The 25,638-nt window shown below is 40.5% G+C and overlaps 1 protein-coding gene and 1 pseudogene across 2 annotated transcripts in view; one reads left to right on the top strand and one right to left on the bottom strand.

Annotated features, from left to right (window-relative positions):
* Nucleotides 1-1,358: 1,358 nt before the first annotated feature.
* NREP (neuronal regeneration related protein) overlaps nucleotides 1,359-25,638 on the bottom strand; it is a 29,803-nt gene continuing 5,523 nt past the window's right edge. For both annotated transcript variants that reach the window (XM_087429931.1, XM_087429930.1), the window contains exons 4-6: nucleotides 8,669-8,779; nucleotides 8,487-8,564; nucleotides 1,359-3,098 (exon numbers count right to left, since the gene is read on the bottom strand). In XM_087429931.1, the coding sequence (XP_087286057.1) occupies nucleotides 2,973-3,098; nucleotides 8,487-8,564; nucleotides 8,669-8,779 (315 nt within the window). In that variant the 3' untranslated portion in view covers nucleotides 1,359-2,972. The remainder of the gene's footprint in view (nucleotides 3,099-8,486; nucleotides 8,565-8,668; nucleotides 8,780-25,638) is intronic.
* LOC147917306 (uncharacterized) lies at nucleotides 11,801-15,798 on the top strand (annotated as a pseudogene).

Raw genomic sequence — 25,638 nt, 5'->3', positions numbered from 1 at the left:
ATCCTGAAAAACAGAATCTGTGAGATAAGAAAAGTTTGTTGTTTCAAGATGCAAAGCGTGGTTGTAATGTGTTATGTGGCAACAGATAACTAATACAATGGGCATAAAGCAACCCAGGCCGTCCCACCCCCATGGCCTAGCCTCATCACCTTTCTCTGTTCTCCATTTAGCAAGGGCAAGAAGGCAAGATGTATCCCCTCACGGCTGTGTTAACATACAAGTGATGGGTGCCTATTTGGTGAGGAAAATGGCAATTGTTTATAAGATGAAAGGTAATCAAGTGTAAGGAGGACTTCTCTTACATTCAGAACTATTAACCTCTGGATGAGATTACCAAAAGAGGTAGAGGCAGCTCCATTTTAAGAATTTTCTTTCAGATTGACTAAATTCTGATTATCTGGTGGGCAGTTGGGATTTAGTTCTGCCCTAAGGTTCCTTTCTCTTAGTAAGATTAAAAGTTGAGTCTAAATAGGAATCTTAACCAAAATCTGAGATGTGCATTAACTTCAAAAGTAACTCCCCAATTTAAAAGTCTCTCCTGACATACACAGTGACCCCCACTCTCCAGAGGATGAGTTCCTAGTTTGAGGCAATGCTGCCTTTTGCTCCTCTCCCTTCTCTCTCTGGCTCTTATCTCAGAAGTCTGTTTCTTATCCTCTGTTCAAGAGAAACTCAAATATCTGAACCCAACCAGCCAATTTAGCAACTTGTGTGCAAGCCCAGTGGAAGTTTCACTCTCCTAATGGATAAGAAGAGAGCAGCAGGCATTTCTCGTACACAGGGAGAGCATGAATCCCCTGAATTGCCAGGTTTCAGGGTCACATGAGACCTCCAGAAGATTCTGGTAATGCTATCTTATCATCTGCTAGATTCCAGGTAGCTGGGCACATAGGAATTAACGACTTAAAATCCTATCTCAAATTTTTATCCTCTTACAAGCATAAGCCTTTTGTCTGTGTATAAGTTAAAATATTTCATGAAGAAGTGAGGTCAAGTGTCTTTTGGCATGGATAAAGAATACCACACAGTAGGTCTTAATGGCAAGGAGTAGGAAAGAATAAGTTCTGAGGTGTGTGGGAGTGCCTTGAAAGGGGAAAAAAAGGGTAGAAATAAAAGAGTTTTGGTATAATTCTTCTTTGTATCCAGAGGCAGCTCTGCAAATACCATCCTAATGAGCCACTGCCTAGCCCCTAATCCCATAAAACCCTCAGAAAGGAAAATGCATGAAACGCAGAGCTGATTCCATCTCTTTTGATAGTTGCCCTTGGGTCTACTTTTGGGGTTCTGAGAACACACGAATTAACATGAACCAGTGAAAGCCTTCAAAAGTAGGCCTTTCCAATGATGAGCCAAGCCAGTTACCTTACAGCTTGCATATTTATTGAACAAATACTACTAAAATAGCTAAAATACATTGGGTACTTGTCGTGAGTGCATCAGTAAAGATCACATTGTTACAAAAGCCTGCATGTTCAGCAGTACACAACTGCAACTCTACATAAATGCCACAGATGCAGAATACTGTTTTCTTGCTCTATTTACACAGCTCATACACCTATTCTAACAAAGGAGGGAGGGGGGAAATGCACAAGAAACTCAGGCCAATGGGGGAGCGAGAAGAGAAGGAAGTAGTGCAGCGCATGCATCATCGATGTTAACAGTCAGAAGCGGCACAGTTCAGAACAAAGCCCGCCCTGTCAAAGGCAGAGCTAAAAGACAGTTATATAAAAATTAAGGTGGGCTTTCAGACTGGCTAACACAACAACATTCCATGAGTAGATGGCATTGTCGGATTTTATTTTTGTTTATCCATTTCATTGGGAGCAAGGACAAAAATGTAAAGTCTACTCCTTGCTTATCAAAACTGCCGACAAAGAGCGCTCTGCCTTCTTTTTTTAATTTTGTAAAGACATTTTTTCAAAGGTAATTTTTAGGAAGGGTATAATTTTCATATTCCTACTCAGATGCTAGTTTTTTGGATTTTTTTCAGAGGGCATTTATTAAAAAAGAGTTTGCCCTTTTTTCCCAAATATCCTTTCAAAAAAGAACCAAAAGAGACACCTAAAAACGCCTGACAAATTATTGCTTTTCTGTCTCTAAGTTAGGCAGGCGAGGCTACTGAAAGGAAGAGATTTGGTAAGTAAATTACAGTTTTGTGATTGCTCCCACTACAGCGACTGCGTGTCCATGAGTGCCAGCCAATGAGACGTGAGTCTCTTACACCCTCTCTGGTAGCATTCACTCAACCTACAATGCTGAAGAAGAAAGCCACACTGAAGACACAAGGAAAACAAGTCAATCCAGTCTAGAGAACAACATTCAGGGAAACAGAGTACCAACACCTTCTTAGAACATGGAAATAAAAAATAACTCCATCAGAGCTACCTCGCCAAGGAGCATGTTGAAAGTCCAAAATAGCACCATTCATCAGTGTCTCAGGTCCTGTGGCAGCATCTCGGTCACTTACCACAAGGAAACAATGAGTTTCAAACTACTTCTATACATCAAAAGAGTACATGGATAAAATATAGAGATATACAGACAATTGATGAACATAAACTACTAGGCTTGTTACAGCTAAATGAAAAAAAAAAAAATGGGGACTCTCAGCCTCTGCAAGAAGCAGTCAGGAGCTGTGTGAGTGAAAAGGCAGGAGTGGACCGGTTGTGTGAGAGCAGTGGGAGTTGGATTGTGGAAGACATCGTCGTAGCGAACCAGGCCTGAAGGCCCACCTGTAAGGGTTGTAAACGTGGATTCACAGTGTGAAATTCTGAGCGGTTTCACAGAGTCAGAATGATTAAAAACTGGTTTGATGATACCTATTTGTCCACTGTAAATTCTCTAAAGCAGGGCTCAGAGTCCCATAGTTTCTTCTTATACTTGATGATTTACACAGAAAAAAATCCCATATATGATACCATGACCTCATCAATACCCATACACCATATGTAATACAAATGGAGGTGTTACGATTAAAAAGAGTGGAGGTAACTGATTCCTGGGGAATGGAGTTCATCGCTGCCAAGGGGAGTCAGGGAGGCAGCCTCGGTCTCCTCACTCTTCTTGTGGTTCACTTCCTTTGGGACAGGAAGTCTTCCCTGAAAAGCAGGTGGACCCACACACAAAGAGACAGACACACACACAAAAAGAGACACACTTAGTCATGCTTCTGAAACCATTTGAAAATTTCTGCTTCCCCGTCCCACCTGCCTTTTATCCTTGAACTCCTGATGTCTTGCAAACAGAGTTTACATATTAAACACAGTTCACCTGAATGTAAATATTAGGTCTGTGGGGGCATGAAGTAATTAAACACTAGCTGCCTTGGCTTCGGTAAAATCAAGTGCTTCTCTAATGGCTGTGCCCAGCCATGTGGGAGGCAGCATTCCCCAGAGTCAGGTTTCTGAAGACAGTTTCTAGTATCATTTAGGGCCTGACAGGAAGCTGGGTAAAAGGTGCTCAGAGGAGTGTTAATACAATTTTTTTAAAGAGTTCAATGGCTGTGGTGAAAGGGATAATTCTCTGTTTTCTAATATACAATAAAAATATTTAAAAGCATATCACGATTTGTACAAATGTAATTTATGTATGGTTTATTCTATAAGCCACTGACACAGTCCATGTGCGGTCAGAATGAGAAGTGGGTTCCAAAGGTGGGAGTATAGTTCGGGCGGAAATAGTGTGGGCTTGGGGCAGGGCTGTAGGAAAGAGGAAGAGAGTGTAAAACCAAGGACAGCAGAGAGTGGGATTCAGCTAGTTTGGATGGACTGGGGCTATTCTAAGTCTCTCCTCACAATCTTGATGAGTGAGGTTTTTGTGTTTCTGACTAGAATAATCCACCACAGTGTGACCGATGATCTGTTGAGCACCCATGGGGAGATACTCTCCATCAGAACCAAACAGCAAGAAGACAGGAGACTGAAGCCCATTCGCCCAAGGGATGATATAAAATAAAGGTCCTACTTTCTCACAAATAGACTGTATGGCCCAATCAGATATGAAAATGGTGATTTGATAGCAGTCTCTCTTTTAGCCAAACTATTAATTACTGGAGTTTTCTTGGAAAAAATTATCCATTATGGTTTTAAGAGATATTTTTTTTTTTTTCTTTTTGAAGTCACATGTTCTAACAGGACATTTATAATAAGCTAATTTGACAGGATATATGTACTTGGATTAAAGTTATAATCTTGCTTTGTGATCTGTAAATTATTGCATTTGCATTTCTCTTTAAGAAGAATTCAGAAGTCAGGAACTTCCAAACAACTTGAAACCGAATAAATGTTTTCAGCAGCCTTAGGGCGAACTAAATGTAAAGATAATTCAACTTTAAGAAGTCTTATTTACTGTACAGACTTTTCATATCAAACATCTGGTGTGCCTAAATTTTATGTTTAAAAATCTCAGACTTTGAAAGCGTACATTTTTAGGATGTATATAAAATCCACTTAGTATGTACTTTAATGTTCCCGTCTTATAGGTTGGTTTGGTATCATTAAATAGCAGTAGGACCAAACCAGAAAAATTCATTAAAATATAATTCATCACTCACATATACTTAAGGATCTAGATAATTATATTAAGCAATTCCTTTCAGTTGTGAAAATTATTTCAGTCTCAAAATTTTGGCACGCAATCGCAAGATTTAAAAAAAGAAAAAGTAATCCTGGTGCCTTTAAAATAATGTTTGTTCCTCCTCCCCCATCAAGCAGTTAGCACAGTTCAAGATACAACAAATTTAGGTTTTGGACAAATGAAGAACTCAACGGCTGCTAACTGTCACAGGCCAGGAAGGAAAATCAAAAGTTTATAAACTTTATTCCACTCAACAACTACACTCTGTACATAGCTGGCCTTAAAATTGCTTACTTCAGTTCAGACTTATTCTGTTCAAAGTGAATATATAGAACATTAGTCTGTCTCTATACAAATTCTCAGTCTTATTAATCTTTTACCTCCATGGAAAACATACAATAAAATGAAGAGCTAAGTGGGATCTGGGTAATTAGGGGAGAGGTATTTCCAGAAAAAAAAATGTGAGGGAGATTATTTCAGATTTGAATTTACTATTTTTACTATTTTTTCTCTCTTTTGAGGCTCCCAATTATTCGTGTCTTCATTTATTATTAATGTTCTGAGTGCCTACTATGGCTTGAATATTCTATTAGATTTTAAGCCTACAGAGATTTAAACAGAGACAGAAACAGTCCCTGTCCATCCTGCCTTTAATTAACTTGCTGTATGGGAGACACCTAAGTACTTGGACAATGGAAAGGCAATGGAGGTAAGTTATGCAGGGAGGTATGCTCCTGAAGCACCCTGAGGGGCCATAACCCAACATGCCTGTGGGGAGAGGTGCTCCTGGAGAGATAAAGTTCTGAGTATCCTCTCTTTGGAGGCTGGAATTTACTAGATTTCAATCCTTACCTCCTGTCCCTCAGGAGGTCTTCCTGCCCCCACTGAAGGAATTTTAGGCTTCTGCAGCAAGGGGAGGAGGTATTTTGAAGAGGGGACACAATGATGTCTTATTGCTTCAGAAGTCAGGCCTTACAAGAATTCAGGCAAAGATAATCATATCTTCCTCCATCATCTAGCAGATAATGGTGCCTAGAGAACTTGAGTAATCTAGAAGGCTGGAGGAGGGGGAAAGGATATGTCCAGTGGCTCCCACTGGCAGTGGCATCCACTAGTTCTCCTGGATGTCCCTACAGCTGACCTGCCTCAGTTGGATGGCCCTCTCTGCTGATGACTGTTAGTATGTGAATCCCCCGTTACGTGCCTTGGACCAAGTAAGTCAAGATTATTTTTCTTATGATTATGCAAAGATGTGCTTTCCAGAAGGAAAGTGCTGAAAAAGGGACAAATATATTATGCCTAAAATACTATTCACATATTTAGAAAGGAAAGAACTTAAAATAACAGAAGACCTGAATCCCAGGATCCATTGTGCCAACCCTCCAGAGCATGCCTTAATGCAGGCAAGGCCTAGTACCTGGACTGGCCTTCCAAGAGGAAAGGGAGGCACTGTTGACCTCATCAAGGAACTTGCCTAGTCTTGCCCCTCCAGTTGATGTCACCAGTATCAATGAGAGGACCTCTGGATGCCTGAATGGGGCAGGAACTAACGAAAATACTATACTCTCCTGCGCCCCTTCCATTATCACGTCTTACCCTAAGCTGCTCAGGGGAATTATGGCCTGAGCTGGCCTGCTAAAGAACGTCTAGAATTATACTGCCACTGCTGGTGGTGTAGTGGTGAGGTGGTGTGGTGGCATGATGGTGGTGGTGTGGTGGTGAGGTGGTGTGGTGGTGGTGAGATGGTGTGGTGGTGGTGAGGTGGTGTGGTGGCATGGTGGTGGTGGTGAGGTGGTGAGGTGGTGTGGTGAGATGGTGTGGTGGTGATGAGGTGGTGTGGTGGTGGTGAGGTGGTGTGGTGGTGGTGTGGTGGTGGTGAGGTGGTGTGGTGGTGGTGTGGTGGTGGTGAGATGGTGTGGTGGTGGTGAGGTGGTGTGGTGGCATGGTGGTGGTGGTGAGGTGGTGAGGTGGTGTGGTGAGATGGTGTGGTGGTGATGAGGCGGTGTGGTGGTGGTGTGGTGGTGGTGAGGTGGTGTGGTGGTGGTGAGGTGGTGTGGTGGTGGTGTGGTGGTGGTGAGGTGGTGTGGTGGCATGGTGATGGTGGTGGTGGTGTGGTGGTGAGGTGGTGTGGTGGTGGTGAGATGGTGTGGTGGTGGTGAGGTGGTGGTGAGGTGGTGTGGTGGTGGTGAGGTGGTGTGGTGGCATGGTGGTGGTGGTGAGGTGGTGTGGTGGTGGTGAGATGGTGTGGTGGTGGTGAGGTGGTGGTGAGGTGGTGTGGTGGTGGTGAGGTGGTGTGGTGGCATGGTGGTGGTGGTGAGGTGGTGTGGTGGTGGTGAGATGGTGTGGTGGTGGTGAGGTGGTGGTGAGGTGGTGTGGTGGTGGTGAGGTGGTGTGGTGGCATGGTGGTGGTGGTGAGGTGGTGTGGTGAGATGGTGTGGTGGTGATGAGGTGGTGTGGTGGTGGTGTGGTGGTGGTGAGGTGGTGTGGTGGTGGTGTGGTGGTGATGAGGTGGTGTGGTGGTGGTGTGGTGGTGGTGTGGTGGTGGTGAGGTGGTGTGGTGGTGGTGAGGTGGTGGTGAGGTGGTGTGGTGGTGGTGAGGTGGTGTGGTGGCATGGTGGTGGTGGTGAGGTGGTGTGGTGAGATGGTGTGGTGGTGATGAGGTGGTGTGGTGGTGGTGTGGTGGTGGTGTGGTGGTGGTGAGGTGGTGTGGTGGTGGTGTCGTGGTGATGAGGTGGTGTGGTGGTAGTGTGGTGGTGGTGTGGTGGTGGTGAGGTGGTGGGGTGTGGGTGTGTTTTAAGTAAAGCCTCGGTATTTAAGCTCACTTGCACTTCCACTCTACAAGATCAGCACAAGTCTAGCTCAGACAGGGCCAAAATCATTTTGTTCACCTACTTTCCTGCCAATGATTTCAACCTTGACCTTCAGAAATTTTCTGAAAGATTAAAAGTGATTTAGAATTGTTTTCTTTCACTGCAAACTGCCAGTTGACCCAATCTCTTCAAATTCTGCCAGTCAGTAAAAGACAGCAAATTGCTGAAACCATTCAGTGTAAATAAGAGTTTCTCAAACAAGGAAATATCAGTACTGGCTGGAAAGGCCTCACCATTGATCAGTTACACTTATAAAACTTTTAAATGGAAATTTTATTTTCAATGGACTCTATTTTTATTAATTGCAAAATCAGCAGGTCAGTGGTAAAAAGTACAATCCTCCTGCTTAAGGTCAAATTGATATTTACCCTAACAGGCAAAGTCCAAAGGTGTCTACAGTAAAAACTCTAAATGTTTTTGTTGGGTTTTTGTTTTTGTTTTTTTCGGAAATGGTGCTAAAATCTAAAATGTAAATTTTACAAATTTTCTTAAGGCAGAAAATTGTCACACCTAAGATGTCAGAACCATGAAAGCATGTTTATAGAAAATACTTTTAGGCCTAAAAATTAGAAGAAAGAAATATAATAGTTTTTTATATTCTTTCTGTATTGTTTCATGGTTAATATTATCAGACATTTGGGCATCATTACCAGACAAAACTGTCACCATCTTATACTTTTAAGATATCTTTTAGTTCGATCATCATATTTGAGTTTATCTACCCAGGAATGGAACAAACAAATTAAAATCCTGTAAAATGTATACTTGATAAATTGATTTTATGATTCTTAAATGAAAATTTGCTTTAGACTCTGGACTTGTCAAGAAAGGAAGACAATGTGAATTTTAAGAGTCCAAGGACTTCAGGATATGATTTTTTTTTAGTATATGTTATTTCCAAGGTCACAACAGTATCAGGTTAATGGATTTTTATAGTAGATTATAATGGATATTAAAATTAGAAAGAAATAACTCTAATTTTTTAAAAAAATTACTTCTAGACTGAAAAAACATTAACAAAATGGCAGCTAGGTATCTTACCTTAGGAAGCCTTCCCTCCATTTCCTTGTTTGGAAATGGTTCTTGACTGGCCCAGACAGAGAGCTCTGGGTAATAAACCTATAGAGACATAAAAGTACACACATTCAGATTCAAAACAGGATCCACTCTGAAACCACATGGGATCAGCTTAACAAACTCAACTGTCCTCAAAGGTCACTTACTTTGCAATTGCAACTCGGAGCACTGGGGAAGAGCATCAATTCTTTCAAACTGTTAGTGTGCCTCTGGATGGACACTGCACTCAGAGAGTTTAGGCTCAATGTCTTCCAAGACTAATTCCAATATAGCAGAGATATCAATCAATGTTATCTTCAGGCCACAGAGTGGCAGCTTCATGGCATGTCCGGCTGAGCAAAGTAAGGCACTGGGGAGGCCTAACTTTCAAAGCAACCCTTAAGTGTCCTTGCAAAACTCCATGTTTATGAGATAAATGTGCCATACACCCATCAAACACTGTTGGGGGTTATCCTGATCATTTACTAGAAGGCTCAAGATTATGCACAAAGCATAAGGAGGAAAGGAAGAAGCAGCCTGCCTTCTCCCCAAGTCCATGTGGCCATTGAACACTGCTCAGCTGCCTGAACGTAGCCAAGTGTCTGAGAGGCAGGGATATAGGTGGCTTCACCATGAATGACTCGGAGAATACTAGCTGATGAACTAGGGGGTGAGGGCAGGGGTGGGATGAGGTGGAGAGAGTGAGGTGAACTAAGGAACTCTTTAGGGTTATGAGCATAAGAAGGCTGCTGACCAGCTGTTCTCCATCTCCAACAAAGACAGGAGTAGGGGGTTAGGATTTAAATCACAACTATAGATTTAGGTCAGCTATAAGGGAGAACTTGGCATAAGAACTGTTAAATTACTAAAAGAATTTAGAGAGGAAAACTGTGAAATCTTCTTTAAGAAATTTAGAAACAGAATCTAACAACCATCTGTCAGGGCTAATTCACATTTGATACAGCCTCACTTGAAGAGAGGGGAAGAGATTAGATAAGATTCCCTCCAGATCTGATTCTCTAAATGCTGTAACTAAGCCTCACATGTAATAAATAATATTAAGAATCACACGGTATTAACAGGTTAACAAACAGACTTATATATCGTTTTCGGTTTGGGAAGCACTAGATGTGGCAGCCTGACCCCAGGGTAACCTCAATGTATTCAATGTCCCAATCAATCCCTTTGGTCGGGGATCTGAGGTAGGAAATGGGGATTTGGGGATAGTCTAACAGTAACTATCTTTGCTCCACTCCAGTAACATTTATGGCACATCCAAGTTTACAAAGCAGTTTTGCATATATTACCTAATGTATCCTGACGATAAGCCTGTGAATAGGTCTCATCATTACAGAGATGAGAAAACTGAAACTCAAAAAGGTCACCCGACTTGCCCAAATTCACACAGTCAGTGTAGGATAGGTCTCAAACTCAAACCAGGTTTCCAGATTCTAAACTTCAGTCCCACTATCCCGATGCCCTTGAATTATCCCAGAATGCAAATTGCCTACCACCTCTCTTTCAAAATTACACCAGTCCACAGCCACCACACAAAGTTAGGTCTTAAATGTTTGAGAGCTTATTCTGCAAGAACTGGATTTTCTCACTTTGGACTGGGTCTGCTTTCTGGGCTATGTGGTTCCCCCAACTCCAACCTCCTTCCTTTATCTCAGCTTTCCTCTCCTTTGCCCAGCTCCTTCTGGGAGAATTCCATCATCTGCCTTGTTTGGGACAAACAGCCACCCCTCACATTCCCTTTAACCAGGAACAGGTGAAGAAAACAACACTGCAATCTAAAATACAAAAGGTTTTTTTAAGGCTTAAAACAAAGTCACAGCACACAAAATCCCAGCTTGGGACTAATTTTAGGAGACCCCAAATTGGGATCAACTGTAAATTCATGTAATATAAATAGATATAAAATGATTACATTTCTACATTACTACTTTTAAAAGCATGCTTTAAGTACAATTAAAAGTATTACGCATATTAGCGAGAAATAAAGTTCCACTGCAAAACCAAACGTTGATAAAAATACAGGTAAAAACTTAGTAAGCAAGTAGGCACACGGATGCAATGAAAAGCAAAATCAAGTAAACGCTGTTGTTACGTCTGTGTTCTTGTGCTTTTCTGTGATATTCCCTTTTAACAAAATGACACTGCTTTAGCATTTAACTCTAAGTTCAAAGCATCAATACTAAAGCCACCCAAGTCTGATTTGTAGGGAAAAATAGCTTGCCTCTCAGAAATTATTATATTTATTATTCTTACGATTTGTTTTTCCAAAAGCTTTCTTTTTTTTAAAAAAAATGGTCAATGATTTTTTTGCCAAAGAACTCAGGAACATGAGTAGCTGATAGCAAAACCCACAACTAAGGAAACTTCCTCCTCTACCTCAAATTTGTTCTTTTGAAACATATTAATTTAGCCACAAACTGACCAAGGGCATTTCTAATTAGGCAATTTTTTATTGTTTGAATCATAAAGTAATCATTGTATACTTTAGGAAAAATAAATGTCACTTTGGCCTTGTGGTAAATTCTTCCACAGCAGGAATAGAGGAGTCTCAGTTACATTCTTAAAACCTGCTTGGCTGGTCTCTAAGAACTCAGTATACCCCTGGTATCTGAGAGTAGTATCTAAAGGGGATGTATAAACTTTTTCTGGCTTTGGAAAAAGGTGGTAGGTTGTTGGAAATATATGCTACTACATTACAGCTTTGTTCTTTCTTATACCTGTAGTGTTCGGAGACTCTAAAATGAAGAACTTAAGAGAAAAGGTCTATGACAATCATTACTCCTGCTCTCAAATAGCTCAGAATACCTTTGTCCACGCATATGTTCACCAAGAGATTGTGAAACACCTGCAATGAGCTGGACACGTTAGGTTCTGGAGATTGCAAGAAGAGAAATATAGTTCCTGCCTTCTAGGAGCTCAAATCTATGGTCGGGGGTTGGGAGGACAGCAGGAGTGACAGACCCTCTAAAAGATCATTTTAAAGTGTGTGCTATGGGCTGAATTGTGCCCCTCCAATTCATATGTTCAAGTCCAACCCCAGTACCTCAGAATGTGACTATATTTGGAGATAGCGCCTATAAAGAGGTAATTAAGTTAAAATGAGGTCACTAGGGTGGGCCATAATCCGGTATGACTGGTGTGCTTTAAGTGCAATTAAAAAAAAAAAAAAGAAATGTATAGGTTATGTCAAATGTAACAGTTGTTGGAACATCTATCAACAGACCGAAAAACAAACAAAACCATATTTAGCAAAACATCCAGTAATGCTGTCAACAGAGGAAATGGGGGTGGCAGTGAGCAGATCTGGAAGGGCACCTGATGGCTGCCAGATGCAAGCCAAGGAAGGGAGAAGGTAAGTGAGCCCATTATGCAAAAGCACCCCTGTGGCCAGAAGGTCCCATGGCAGCGTTCAGGGGCCACAATAGTAACAACACAAATGCCACAGGCTGCTGTGCCCTCAGGTTTTCACCTAGTTCAGAATATCAGGAGCTGACAATGACCCTGTGATTGAGGCTTTTGAGTGCTGATAGTTAAGCGGGTCAGAAAACAGGGATAAATTGATCTATCTTTCTGGAGTCCATTCTTGCTGGTGCCTAAAGCTGTTCATTCCTTTCACTACTAGTCAATTGATGCTCCGAAAGTGGACACATGGCTTAAACTGTACTCCTTGCATTTTGTTTTCTGGATTTAAGTTTGTGTTTTTCATGAAGACCAATTAAACTCACTTTTTCTTTTTTCAACTTCACTGAGTTCTCTCTCTTTTCTTGATGGTGGTGGTGTGCACCTCAGAAATGTAAGCTCTGGGTAATACACATGGGATTACCTCAAAATTGCTGTCTTATTAAACAAGTAAACCAAAGTTTGCCTTAATCTTCACAAGAGAAGTATATGTTCTTTTAAAACTATCTTCCATATATAGAATAAACAATTGCTTGTCCTTGCTCAAGTACAATCCTCAAAATCCTCTAGAGTACCATTCATTCAGAAGTCAGTAATCAGAGAAGCAAGCTATACCTTCAACAATTAAGAAAACATTGTGAAAATACAGAGGGGAAGAAAAGTTTACTGTTTTAAATTGGAGAACACACAAAGGTTTTGCCTGAATTCTGGGAAAGGTTGAGTGTTTACGCTTATCACTGAATATATTAGTTAACGCACCTTTTTCTACAATGCTACATTTATCTCAGTAACGACTAGGTTTAAAAACAACTGAGCGGCCGGCCCCGTGGCTAAGCAGTTAAGTGCTCGCGCTCCGCTACTGGCGTCCCAGGTTCGGATTCCCAGGCACCAACGCACCGCTTGTCCGGCCATGCTGAGGCCGCGTCCCACATACAGCAACTAGAAGGATGTGCAACTATGACATACAACTATCTACTGGGGCTTTGGGGAGAAAAAGGGGAAAAAAAAGAAGAATTGGCAATAGATGTTAGCTCAGGGCCGATCTTCCTCAGCAAAAAGAGGAGGATTGGCATGGATGTTAGCTCAGGGCTGATCTTCCTCACAAAAAAAAAACAACTGAAGTGACATGGAGAACTACATTGGTTTAAATACACTAATCATGACAGATATGTGTTTAGATATACATGAGCAACTCTTAGGTAAAACCAGCTTTTGCTTTCAAGTACATTTAATATATTTAAACCCACTCTATACTTAAATACAGTTTTACGGTGAAAAGGTACTAGTTCTTACTGATTCTCTTAAATGCATTTGATCGTTGCAAGTTTAAGTTTCAATTGTCTAGCAGAGCACACGAGTTGAGAATTAAATGATCACAGTGTTTGCCTTTCTAAATCTACCTTTCTTTCATTACAGGCCTTGTTTTACTCTCTGGACAATGTATCATGAAAAATAACTTCATTTTTTAAGTCTATAAAGCAATTAGCTTGTTCATGATTATTACTTGGTTTCCAAATTAGAAAAATAAAATGTGGGGGAAATCAGAGGCCACTCCTACAAGGTCCTAAAAAAATGCAAACTAGATTATTGCTTAAATTCTTTTTCTAACCTCTTTTAAGCTTTTCATTTCAAAACTTGCTATTTATTTTTCATTAGTATGGTCCACATACAGAATCAATCTAATTGACACGTTTCCTATCACTTCTAAGATACTGCATGTAAAATTTGAAGTATATGTATTTATTACCTGTTTCTAAATTTGTGTTTTCCTCTGTTCATTTACTGTCTTTATCAATATTTCCTTAGGGAGACCGTTACATGAGAATGACCCTCAAAGGCAGGGTCATAGATTTACACCACATACATATATGGTGCTTACTGAATTGGTTAACATACCTTGTCAGAAACCTGCTATGAGGATGTTGCATCGCTTGGTTGTTAACGATCATAATTACAATATTATTTTCTATCCTTGGTGGGGTTCTATGTGCTTAAAGAATGCACACACATGGCCCTTTTATGACTTAACAAGGATAGGCACCCACCCCTTGCAATTAGGAAAGCTGCCTAGGGGAGCAGGTGTCCGACCTGCATAATTAATTCTTTGAGCAGCAAAGGAGTATATTTCATAATCTCTCTGCCAGTTAAACAGTGTGTGTGTGTCTGCATGTGTACATGTCCTATTCTGCCTAATTGGCTGGGAGGTTGTGAAACCTAGTACTGTAATACAAGGAGAATTTACGTGCATATGCATGCACTTCATTTCTGCAAATATCCTTTGAAGTGGTGCTATTAAGAATCTCCCTCAAAAGCCACTCTGCTCCCAGGTGTGGCTGGTCACGTGAGAGGGCAGAATGTAAACTGAAACCATAAATGAGTTACAAGGATCATTTTCTCTGAACAGCATTACATCAAAGATTAGATAGTGCCAAAAGATGATGCACTGAGCTGTCTCTCTAGAGACCTAGTCTTAGAGATCTGCCTAACTCTGTGAAGGCTGCTCGGAGATGAAGCCCACAGTGGAGGAAATGCATTGCAACTAGGAGACAAAAAGAGAAGCACACAGAACATGGGGCCATTTAGATAATGTACGTAACCTCTGCACATTCTAGGAAGCAGAATAAAAGTGTTAGTTGGTGCCTCAGTTGGCAAACATTCTGGTTTGGGAACTAAGTGAAATGTGCAGCGACCTAATTTAAATACACACGCACACACACACGTAAGTACACACACGCACACAGGAGCTGGCTGTGGTAACAATGGGTAATTACAAAGAAAGCATTACAAACACCCGACTATTGCACTCGGCCATAAATACCCTCCTGCTAGAAAGGAAAGGATGGCCTATTAGGGCAGTGCTGTATTACAACACCTGCTGACACTCTCAGCTTTTCCATAGCCTGACAAGTCCTTAACCTGTAGAAATGGGGGCAGGGGAGACAGTTGTAGTTCCTAGCTCACAAACTGGTTAAGCCTACTGGCATTCGCTTTGCTTCAGGTACATATGTGCACTATGGGCAAAGAAAATGTCCACATTTTATTAATATTATGTAGCAGATTATGTTACTGCCCAATATTACATATCAGGCAGGCAAAAGATTCATAATTCTTTACTTTGTGAGCTGGGGTGTCTGAAACAAGCTGTGTAGACTTCAATAGTGGAATCCTCTAAATTCACTCTGCTCGTCATGAAGCCATCTTAAGCGGCCGCTGATGAATATGTGGGAACCTGACAGCTGTGGAATTTTATTTCTAGATTTCAACAAGGCAGAGAAAGGAAAAGGAAATCTCCTCGCTGGCAACATAATGCAAGTATTTACATGTGAAATTAATCGTCAGCACAAAGAGCTTTCACAGTCACTCTGTTCCACAATATAATATTCTGCTTGTTTGGCTGCCCAGTCTTTTAAAATTTGATTTCTAAGAATAATAGCAAAGACATTCAAGAGGAACAACAAATCAAGTCAGGAGCAAGCCACAAAAGGTTAACATCATCCGACCTCGCTTTTTCACCACTATTTAAAACTGTCTGTTATGTGAGTTGTCCGGGCTTTGATGGTGCATGGGTTGAAGGCAGCCTGCAGTGGCAGCTGGCTAATTCAACCGTGGTGACCACGGAGGTCAGCTGCAAACATCTGTGTTGTGCAAACTCCTCCTCGCATCCCAGCCTCATTCCTTTCCAACAGGAACATGCTTAGCACAAAGCAATCCACCTAAAGACTCCATAAATCCAAAAAAGGGAGTTACTGATCGAGGAATTCTCAGATTTCTGCCAAGGCACCCTCCCCTGGGCTGGAGGTCAGCCTGGTACGGTAATCAGAGCCAAACTGCGGACTGGACTCAAGGAATTAAGTTCAACACTTCAAATCTCGACTTTTAATGGGCGATTTTTCTTTTCCGTGATGAAGACAAAATAAAGTACAAACAGCTGATAGCAGCCCAAAGTAAACCAGGAGAAAAAGTACAAGAATAAAGCTTGGAAACAAATCTCACAAGGGATATCTAAGAAGAGATTTTCCAAACAAAGGGAAAAAATAAAACAGCTTTTTAAAACTCTGGTTTGAGATTAAGCAGTTTGTGAATGAACAATAAGAAAGTAAAGGCCACAAAACAAGATATTTGCTCTTTTCAGCAGGAAAAAAATACTGGCCTTTGTTAACTAGCAGCAAAAAAAAAAAAAAAAGGCCCCTCAGGCATTTAAGCACAGCATAAGCTTTTCCTTGCCCCCATGACCTCAACAAATATGTTAATAAAGTCTTTTACCTCCCTGGAGTGGAACCAGAGTAAATATTTACTTAACACATCCGAGTTCTAAGTCTGGACCACTTTATTCCCTTATATAAACTGGTTTTCATTTGTAATCAAGAAATTACAAACACTACCTCTTGTGACATTTCTCCTACTTTTAAGGTGAAGCAGAAGGAAGGGAAGGAAGGGGAAGGGAAGGGAAGGAGGGAGGGAGGAAGGAAAGAAAACTATATTGTGCCCCAGAACACCAAACAACACTTGTGAATTTTTGAACAGTATTCTCTGCCACAAACGAGAGTAATGCTGTTGATAGGCTTTCCAATACTAGACATCTGGAGTTAGCAGGACTTTTTCCAAACACATTCCAAGGTTAATAGGAAACATCTAGACTTGCTTTTGTTAGCTGGTTTGAATAATTTTAGGTATGCTGGGTTTCACCTTCAAATAACTATAAGAAGTCTGATTTCTACTCACCAAGAATGCTATTTTTTCTTTCCTCTTATCCTAAAATTACTGTGCTATCCCTTAAAATCTTATGAAAAATTTTACCCTCAATTTTACCCTCAAAAATTACAGCCCTCAATTTTAGGCTAGTGAGATAAGTATTTATTTATCTAGACACAAGGATTTTGGATTTTTCTTGGTCTGGGTGGATGAGATAGCCAGCTGCTTTTCAGGAGTTTGTGGACATTTCAAAGCATTCCTCTTGCTGATATGTGCAAGACTGAGCTTTCTAGAAAATGTGCATTTTTCCCCAAAGTGCTCATTCCAAAAGAAACTATTCACTCTTTCCATCAATGTACCCTCTTCTGCTGGCAGCTGCAAACCCCTCAGCATTTAGCAAAAGTCATTTCACAGTTCAATGCTTGTCTTGCACTGTCTTGGTCATTTAAAGACTGACCTCTCTTCAACAGCAACCAGCATCACAATAGATCACCAAATTTGAAGGGAAAGTAGTTTCTATTGTGGGAGAATGTAATTAAAATTGGTTTAAATCAGAGCCTAGTTGATTATCTTATAAGAAATTTGGCTTTAAAAAAAGGAAAAATATAGGCAAATCTCTATCCCCAAGCTTTAAGTGCTTAGGTTACAAAGAGGCCATTAAAAGGCTTCCAATGACCTCTCCGCTATGAAAACTGGCAAAAAACTAAATGTACAGGAGAATATAATAAGATTAGGATGGATGTGCCCCTGTATGCCACCTGGGTTTTCAACCCCATCGGGTGGAGCATGGTCCGATGCAGTAGAAGGCTTCTCTCTGATGAGGGCTCAGTCAGGCAGTACCATGGGAAGCACAGAAGACCTAAAGGGGCAGCCACCAGCCCAAAGTGATAAAGTGTTTCAGGGCTGGGAGTCACTAAAGAAATGGATATGTCAAGAGTTGTGAAGATAACTGCAAAAGGAATGCCAAATTAGGAGGCTAAGTTCCCTGGGAAAGGGATCACATATTCTAACTGACAGGAAAGAGAGAATGTTGGAAATTCTCAAACCTTCATTCCAAGTCCTGACTGCATTCTCCAACAAGAGAAGACTTTGACCTCATCTTTTTCACTTCTTTCCCTCAGTTTTTCTTCCATTGTAGACCAGTCATCAAAACTATACTTTCCCAAGGGAGGAGAACCACGAGCAATACACACGAGTTGCTGGAACCCACACAGGCAGAGTATGTAAATTTGAGGACCCACAGTTTTCTGTGGAAATGCATACTAGAGTTCACTGTAATGTTTTTGTTTTTTTAATTTTAGGTGTGTTTTCCAGGTGCACTTGTAATCCTCACAGTGCTGTTGCAAGGATCAAATGCATCAGTATATATAAAGCGCTGGCAACAGGGTGAGGCACACGAGTAAGTGGATCTGGGTTAGGTGTCATTATCATCACCCTCACCACTTTACAGATGAGAAAGCTGAGGGAGAACAGTCAGGGAGCCTGCCCAAGGTCACATCAGCAAGAAATGGAGAAGAGAGGATGCAAACCCAGCCTCTCCTCTCATACAACACAGTCTGTCAATATTGATCTTCTTTGCTATTTCCCCAGAGCCAGCTGGAGTGCTGCCATGAGGCCCCCTGAGAGCTGGGGCCTGTTTTCCCCCAAGTAGGTGCTGAGCATCTCCATTTAGTGCCCTTGTGATGAAATTTAGATGGATTTCTGACACCTACCATCAAGAGTAATTTTCTGAAAAATATTTGTTGCTCTGCCGCCTGTGTTTCTGATAAATAGCTGCCCTTCAAAAATAACTTACCTAAAAACAATTAGCGCTTGTTGAGAGCAGAGAGGTTTGCTCTCCAGTGCCCACACGTTGCTCGAGTCCTTGAGGAAAGACTACTCTTAGAGCAGCAACTTGGGCTTGGTTACATGAGGACCTTGGATCTAATTAAACCCCAGCAACACTGGTCGTCAGAGTTTTGTGTTTTTTTCAATTTTCCCTGGAAGGAAATGTTCAACACAATACAAATATCTAGCAATCACTGCAGCTAATTACAAACGGCATTTATTGAGAAACCAAATTGTTTTAACATGACCCCCAAATGAACTCTGAAACAACTTCTCAGATGGCCTAGCCATGGACAATCTACTTCAATATATCTTTCTTTCATCCAATGCATTTGAAATCATGTTCACTGTAACTCGGCTCTTCAACGTTTCAGTCAATTTAAAAACAATCTGCTTAGTTAAAGGAAAATTAAAATCTTATCTTTATCAGTGGTCTGCAGATATATAAACCACACACTACATAAAAATATAAAGTGATCCTAGTTGAAGCAGAAGAAAATAAACACTTATTAGAGCAGAGAGGCAGTGTATAAACTACTAAGAATGGTAATTCAGAAAGAAAAACAAATTTAACCTGACTCCATTTGGAAACTTTTAATTAATTTAATAGAAATGCAGACATTTCTAAAGACGGAAAAATGGAAAAATGGAGATGGGGTAACAAGACAATTATTAGGCATTACCATCATAAAGGTACCAAATGGCAAATAAGAAGGTAAGCAGCATCTGATCCTCAGCTTACAGGTAGAGTACTATATTCAATCACAAAGATGTAGTGTCCCTCTGACTTTGTCTAAACAACTTAGGAACAGCTGATCGATTTAGTAAAAATTCACATTAATTATCAGATGAATTGTTCCTATGATGCCAAAAAACAAATTTAATTGAATTTCTGATTGAATTGATTGTGACAGTGTAGACAGTTAAGCCTCATATAATAAAATTAAAGTTTAAAAAGCAGTCCTCATAAAAAAAAAAGGGAAAAAGAATAGGCTTAATGAAGATGAAATGAAAATATGTGGAGACTTGGCTCCCAGACCTTGATAACAAGATCAGAACAATTTAAGATTCTATTATCAAGAAGTGAGCAAAATATTAAAGGGCCAGGGGCATTGCATGATGTATAATTTAACCCAAGTCTCCACAGGGCAGCATGAAAGGGACACTCAGTTATGGTCCAGAGCATCTAGGCTTCAGACACAGTCAAATCCAGGTAATTAAGGATCAAAATTATGAAGATGAGAAGGGCTCAGAGAAGATGTGGGCAGAACTTTTGATGCTGTATTAACTGAATTGGTTGGGTATATAATCTCAACTATCCAATCAATTCATCAAGAAATACTTACTAAGTACTTACTTTCTATGAAGTACTGAACATTTGGTAGGTAGCTTTCAATCCTATAGAATGAACATCTTATATTAGTTTCGGCTGGAAGTGCCAAAGTAGCAAAGAAAACACATTTTTTTCAGAAACATTTTTTAGAACTAAGCCATCAAATCTTGGGACATCTATTCAGGAAAGGAGTGGGCTAGTTAATTAATTCATCTTTTCAAATTCTAATTCTCTTAACCATACAACAAGTGCAAGTCCCTGATATTGCATGTTTCAAATAGTGGGTCCATTCTCTGCACAGTATTCATTCTTTCAGCCAGTATAAACTGAGTCCCTACAATGCAGAGCCACTAGGCTAAGTGTTCAACCACATGCTGCCAAACCCACACAGCACACTGACACCCTGGGATTCAGCAACTGCCCGACAAATGTGCACAAGAACAGACTTTCAGATGATGGTCGCAATATGCCTTGTGCCTAACTTTCACTATGGGAACTTAGTGAAGGGTATGAAACAGTACTTCTCGGAAAAGTACGTAATAACAATCCCTTACTTACTTGGGTCATGTTTCTAAGTTATCTTAGTCAATAAGTTTTATCCATCTAACTACTGACTCTAGTTTTTCCTTGACAGTTCTGAATGTTGGCTGCCAAAGATGCAGTATCTTCTCCTAATTTCTACTCTTTCCTGTCCAAGGATAGGTTCTATATCCGATACTGACTTTATCCAATAAAAGCGTCCTCAAGATGCCCAGACCCATTTCAAACACAATGACTTTTGTAGATTTCTCCCTCTGTAGGCACCGGCCTGCAGTACTTTTCCCTGCTGGAACTGTATCCAATACAATCAGACAGGAAGGCTGCTACCTGCCCCAGTAATCAAAGAACAGTGGTGTGCGATGGTGATCGGAGGAAGGGCAGGGGTGGAGAAGGGAGGAGAGCTAGAACTGGGCAACCACACCAAAACTTCTGTGCACATTCTGAATCTCCTTCTTGTTTTAATTACTTATCAGTATGAGTCTTTGGCTCGTATTTTTACCGGCAATGACTATTCAGCTTTTCTCCCTTTCTTTCCAATCATTGGCTCTGGTTCCCAATGCCAGCTAAAAAGGAGCAAACACATCTTCCTTTCATTGGCCACATTCTCTTGCGTCTTCTCCTTCTCCTTTTCAAATACGAGTTATATTTGTATTTTAGTCCATGAAAGTAAGGATGAACACCAAACAAGCACAGTCTAAAATCAAGGGTTTAAAAATATCTCCAGCTGATAATCATAACACTTTTAAGGCAAAAAGCTTAGACTGGAAACCACCCTAAGGTAATAATAGGCAATAATTTTATTTATGAAGATTTCATTACATTGTGAAACCAGAGCAGATTATGCTCTACTGTCATGACTACCTCAATCAGATTGCTAAGAGACAAACTGTACAACTGCTGGAAAACACCATTAACAACCTAGACCATAATGGCGCTCCACAGCCAACATTTTGGATGAGATGTGTGACTCTACCCTAAAATGAGATTCCTCTTTCAGCAGACCATACCAAACCAACTTTCTGGACTCTCTCAGGACCTCTTCTGTCTAAAGAAGTGTAAAAGAAGGGAGCACAGAATTTAGGAGCTGTTTTTGTAGTGTACTTCAATTTCACTTAACTCTCCCCCCTTAGCTCCCTAACATTGAGCCTTCTTAAATGTTTAGTGAGTGGGGCCTTTCGGAAGTAAATCCATAATCTACGTGTAGTCATCCCATTTCCTAGGCTGTAAATTTTATAAACTGAACTGTGACAACTCTGCAAAACGTTAGGCAGTTACTAGCTATAAATCTCAAGGTGAGCCACCTGGTTCTGCCCAGAAGTAACAGATCTCCACAACCATTGACTCATTCATTATTGCACAGACATTTATTGACCACTAACGATGGGACAGATCCAGGATAGGTACTAGAGCAGTGATCAGACTGGTTCACAGCTGTGGGATCTGTTCCAAGGTCCCATTACAGCATGTCAATGGTTAGGGTTTCCTTCCACTTTATGGAACGAGAACACCAATCAACTTGACTAGCAGTTCTAGAGTTCCCTCTCAAGGATGAAACTTTTCCATATCTGAATTCACCATCCTGCTGACAGAGTAAAAGGAAAACGAGGTATCACAGCCCCAACTGCTACCAAAAAGAGAGGGATGAGGCTCACTTACGAGGGGTCAATGCTCTTATTCAAGTGTACAATCTTGGAGGGTAGAAAAACATGCAGAAATAAGCCAGCTACAAGTAGAATGTTCTAAGTGTGATGAGTGTACAGAGGAGAATGAGATTATTCCTGCTGGATGTACTGGGGTGAGTTTCAAAGAGGAGTGTCATTTAAATTCAGTGTGGAAGAATGGCTTTATTTTGCCAGGAGGAGCATTCTTTCTAGGACTGAGTAAGCAAAGGCACTAAGAGGAGGAACTCCTGGGGCACGTTTAGAATAACAAGTGACCTGGTCACTCTAAGAAAATATATTCCATCATGGCTAGAAATAAAGATTAGTTCACATACTTCCTGACACAGCTGCCTAGCCACAGAAATTAATTTATGAAGGTCTAAACACAGAAGTTCAAAAAAAAAATTATTTGAAAGTATGAAGTGCAAGTAGCCATGAAGAACTCAATGCTTACCTATGTTACTTTTACTAAGAGACCCAGGGATAACTACAACCTCCTATGAAGGGTTAAAAGAGCTAGTGAAATCATTTCATGTTGAAAATCTTGCAGCTGATGTATTCTAAGGTAGGAGTCTGTGCTGTATCCAGAAGAAATTCCAGAAAAATTCTTGGTCTTGGCTTTCCCCAACTTTTGTGTATCATGTGATGAGATTCCCTTTAGATGGTCACTAGACTACTGACTAAATTAGTAACAGCCTTTAGGCCTCAAATTGTAAACAATTTTATGATGATGATGTAAGTGTCGGCTTGGATTTTGAATAAGTACGTCTGGCTAATCAGGAAGAAGTGGAGAGAGAGAATCAGCTGGGTACATGTGATTGCAACTGATTAACACATGGCTACACCCAGTTAGCCTCACAGAAGGGAAGCGTGGTGCCTCCTGTTGCACAGCAGCAACACCCTCTCTGGCCAAGTGGACACTGAAGAACCTGCTGGAATTTGCCAGTGGAATTGCTGCCACTTTCTTGGGAGAAAGAGGTTAAGCATGCTCCCTTCTTCCTTCCCAATTCCTTCCAGCTAAGGACCTTCCTTCTCTCCACCACTCCACCCAACCCCAAGGAGAGTAAGAGGCAGCAATAAAGTAAGCTTACAGTTAACCAGAAAAGTGTATGTGAGTGAGTGTGTGTGCTCTTTTCTGCTGGGCACAAACAAATGACAAAGAACCTGAGACAGGTTGGAACCTGAGTGAGAACCTCGGGCCATCTCTAAGACGCCTGCTCAGTAGCATCTTATGGCTTAGCACATCATGTCCTTGATTTCTAGGTCTAGTTTGTGAGGTCTGTCCTTGACAGCACAGAGGCCCTCATTAGCGAGGAAGACATTCCCTACTACAGCAAAAATGCCTATGCTCACTCTTGCAAGCACCTCTCTCTAATGTATTCTCTTTATCTGAAGCATACTTCTCTCTCATCTAAATCTACCCAAATATTCTTAATTCTTCATTCAATATTGATTAAGGACTGGTGCTAAGAGCTAGGGATAAAAAGTTACGAAGGTAGAGCACCACTTCTAGGTTTCAAATTTTGTGCCAACTCCAATCAATTGTTAACAGAACACTAGACTGAGGATTTTAAAATCACATTCAGGCTGAATAACAATGATTGTCAGTGTCAAGGTTGATTAGCAATGTCTGCCACAGGTGTAGCAGGAGTTAGTGGTGGCATGCATGCCATATATTTGCCATCTTTGGGTCTAGCTTAATTTTAACCTTCTTAAAAATGTTATCCCCTACAATTCCCAGTCCCCAGGCCTCAATAATATCACTCTTTTGCATCTTACAATTTAGCACTGGATTATATCACATTGCATTGTTTGTTAAGTTTGTCATGCATGTTAGTCTTCCTTCCACAACTAAAATACAAATCCACTGAGAGTCTAGGCCAAGGGTGTACCTTCTACAATGCAAAGAACTAAGCACAAATAAAATGCTCAAAAAATACTTGTTCAATTGACTTGGGAGTAGATGTATAATCCTACTGCTAACTCTTCTCATGCTCTTCAGTACTTTCAGACATGGCACCTTTGAGTTCTTGGGATTATTATCATAACATCACAGAATCAGACTATAATGGAAATAAGTGAGGGCTTTAAATAAGTTCCAATACTGGGAGCAAAGCTCCTCCTTGATCCTGGAGGGGATTTTTACGGCTGCAGGAAAGTTGCCGTGAGCTTTGAGCACCACGGCTAGATCAAACCTAGAGAGCTAGCATCTCACCAGGTTGCTCAGAATGTGGCTCTAAAGGCTGGTAAAGGTGAGCAATTGCAAGCCACTCTTTTTTGGCAAGTGGCTTCATAACTTAGCCACAAATTTTTTTCTCCCTTTAATAAATAATGGAAAACAATTTGCTGTGAAAACTAAAATTACATTCACTTCAACTTCCTCGCTCTTTAGAAGAACGTAAGGATACAACTCAGTTCCAGTTCACCAAAACTAAACATTAAGTCATTAAGAGTGAATAAAAACAAGTCCAACTTAATAGATATTAACATGCATAGACCAAATATTTATTGAGTTTCTAATATATATTTAATACTTTATTAAGCACTGTATATGAAGTTTGTCAACCCTCTGGGAGCCTATAATTTAGTTGGTCAATGAAAGAAATGCATACGATCCAACTAACAAATAATGAAGGAGAGTATAATCTGGTGTTATACCCAGGTTAATACCACGTCATGCTACTAATAACTGAACTGATATTTAGAATTTAGTTGAGAGCCAGGTTAATGCTTAAATCCCAAACCATTAGAGCTGCTAATACTTGTCATGCACTAGCAGATCAATTTCATGATCACTGCTATTTTTTAAGCCACTGAGATGACAAATTCTTGAAGTTGTCCCTAGGTGCAAAATCTATCTAGAAATATCCATTTCAGATAACTTTAGAAGCAATAAATGATATTTTTAGCAACTATAATTTCTACAGATATGGACTGAGATTTATGGTTAACATGTTTTCCAGTTCAAAGCAAAGGAGCAGTTTAAAATTGGAATCTTTTAGTATATTTTGATCAACCAAGATGACACAGTCCAAGTACATTCAATATATTTTCCTCTGGTATATTCAAGTTGGATTTGCTGATAAGATTTCCTTATTCCTAGTCTTTTCCTGTATAACAAAGGAATTATGCAGATAATTCAGGCAACTCCTTCCCACTCCTACATCATTCCAGCAACATTTTGAATAACCAAGATGAATCAGACAAAATCAAGTGGTTTTTTTGTTTGTTTTAAGCATAATTATTCAGATAATTATCTCAACCCTCCATGTCACTTTGGCTGTGAGGATAAGGCCTTAAAAGACTTTCCATCCAGGAACAGCATTAAGAAAAACATGTGCAAAACCAAGGAAGCCACTGTATTTCACTCCAAGGCTCCCAGTCAGTCCAACGTAGATGAACACTTAATGTATAAAACTCACAATCTGTAGGTTACTCATTTAGTTTAGTAAAATATTTGTATTTTATTTATTGTATCAGGTTAAAATAGAATGATCCTCTGAATAGCTGTTTATTCCAAAATTTCTGCTCAAATACCTTCTCCTGCCTGAATTATCTCTACAGCTCAAGAGGAAGCTGGGCTGGGGTTAACTCCAGATAGACCATCGCTACTGTCCTAATTCCCCAAACAATTCCCATTTCTCCTCTTCACGGTGTGCTGGAAGGC

The sequence above is a fragment of the Ceratotherium simum genome, chromosome 4 (assembly GCF_057802395.1).
Source record: "Ceratotherium simum simum isolate JZ-2026a chromosome 4, ASM5780239v1, whole genome shotgun sequence".
NCBI classification, from domain to species: Eukaryota; Metazoa; Chordata; class Mammalia; order Perissodactyla; family Rhinocerotidae; genus Ceratotherium; species Ceratotherium simum.
Note: the sequence above shows the minus strand (reverse complement) of the source record. Positions and strands in the feature narration are given on the sequence as shown.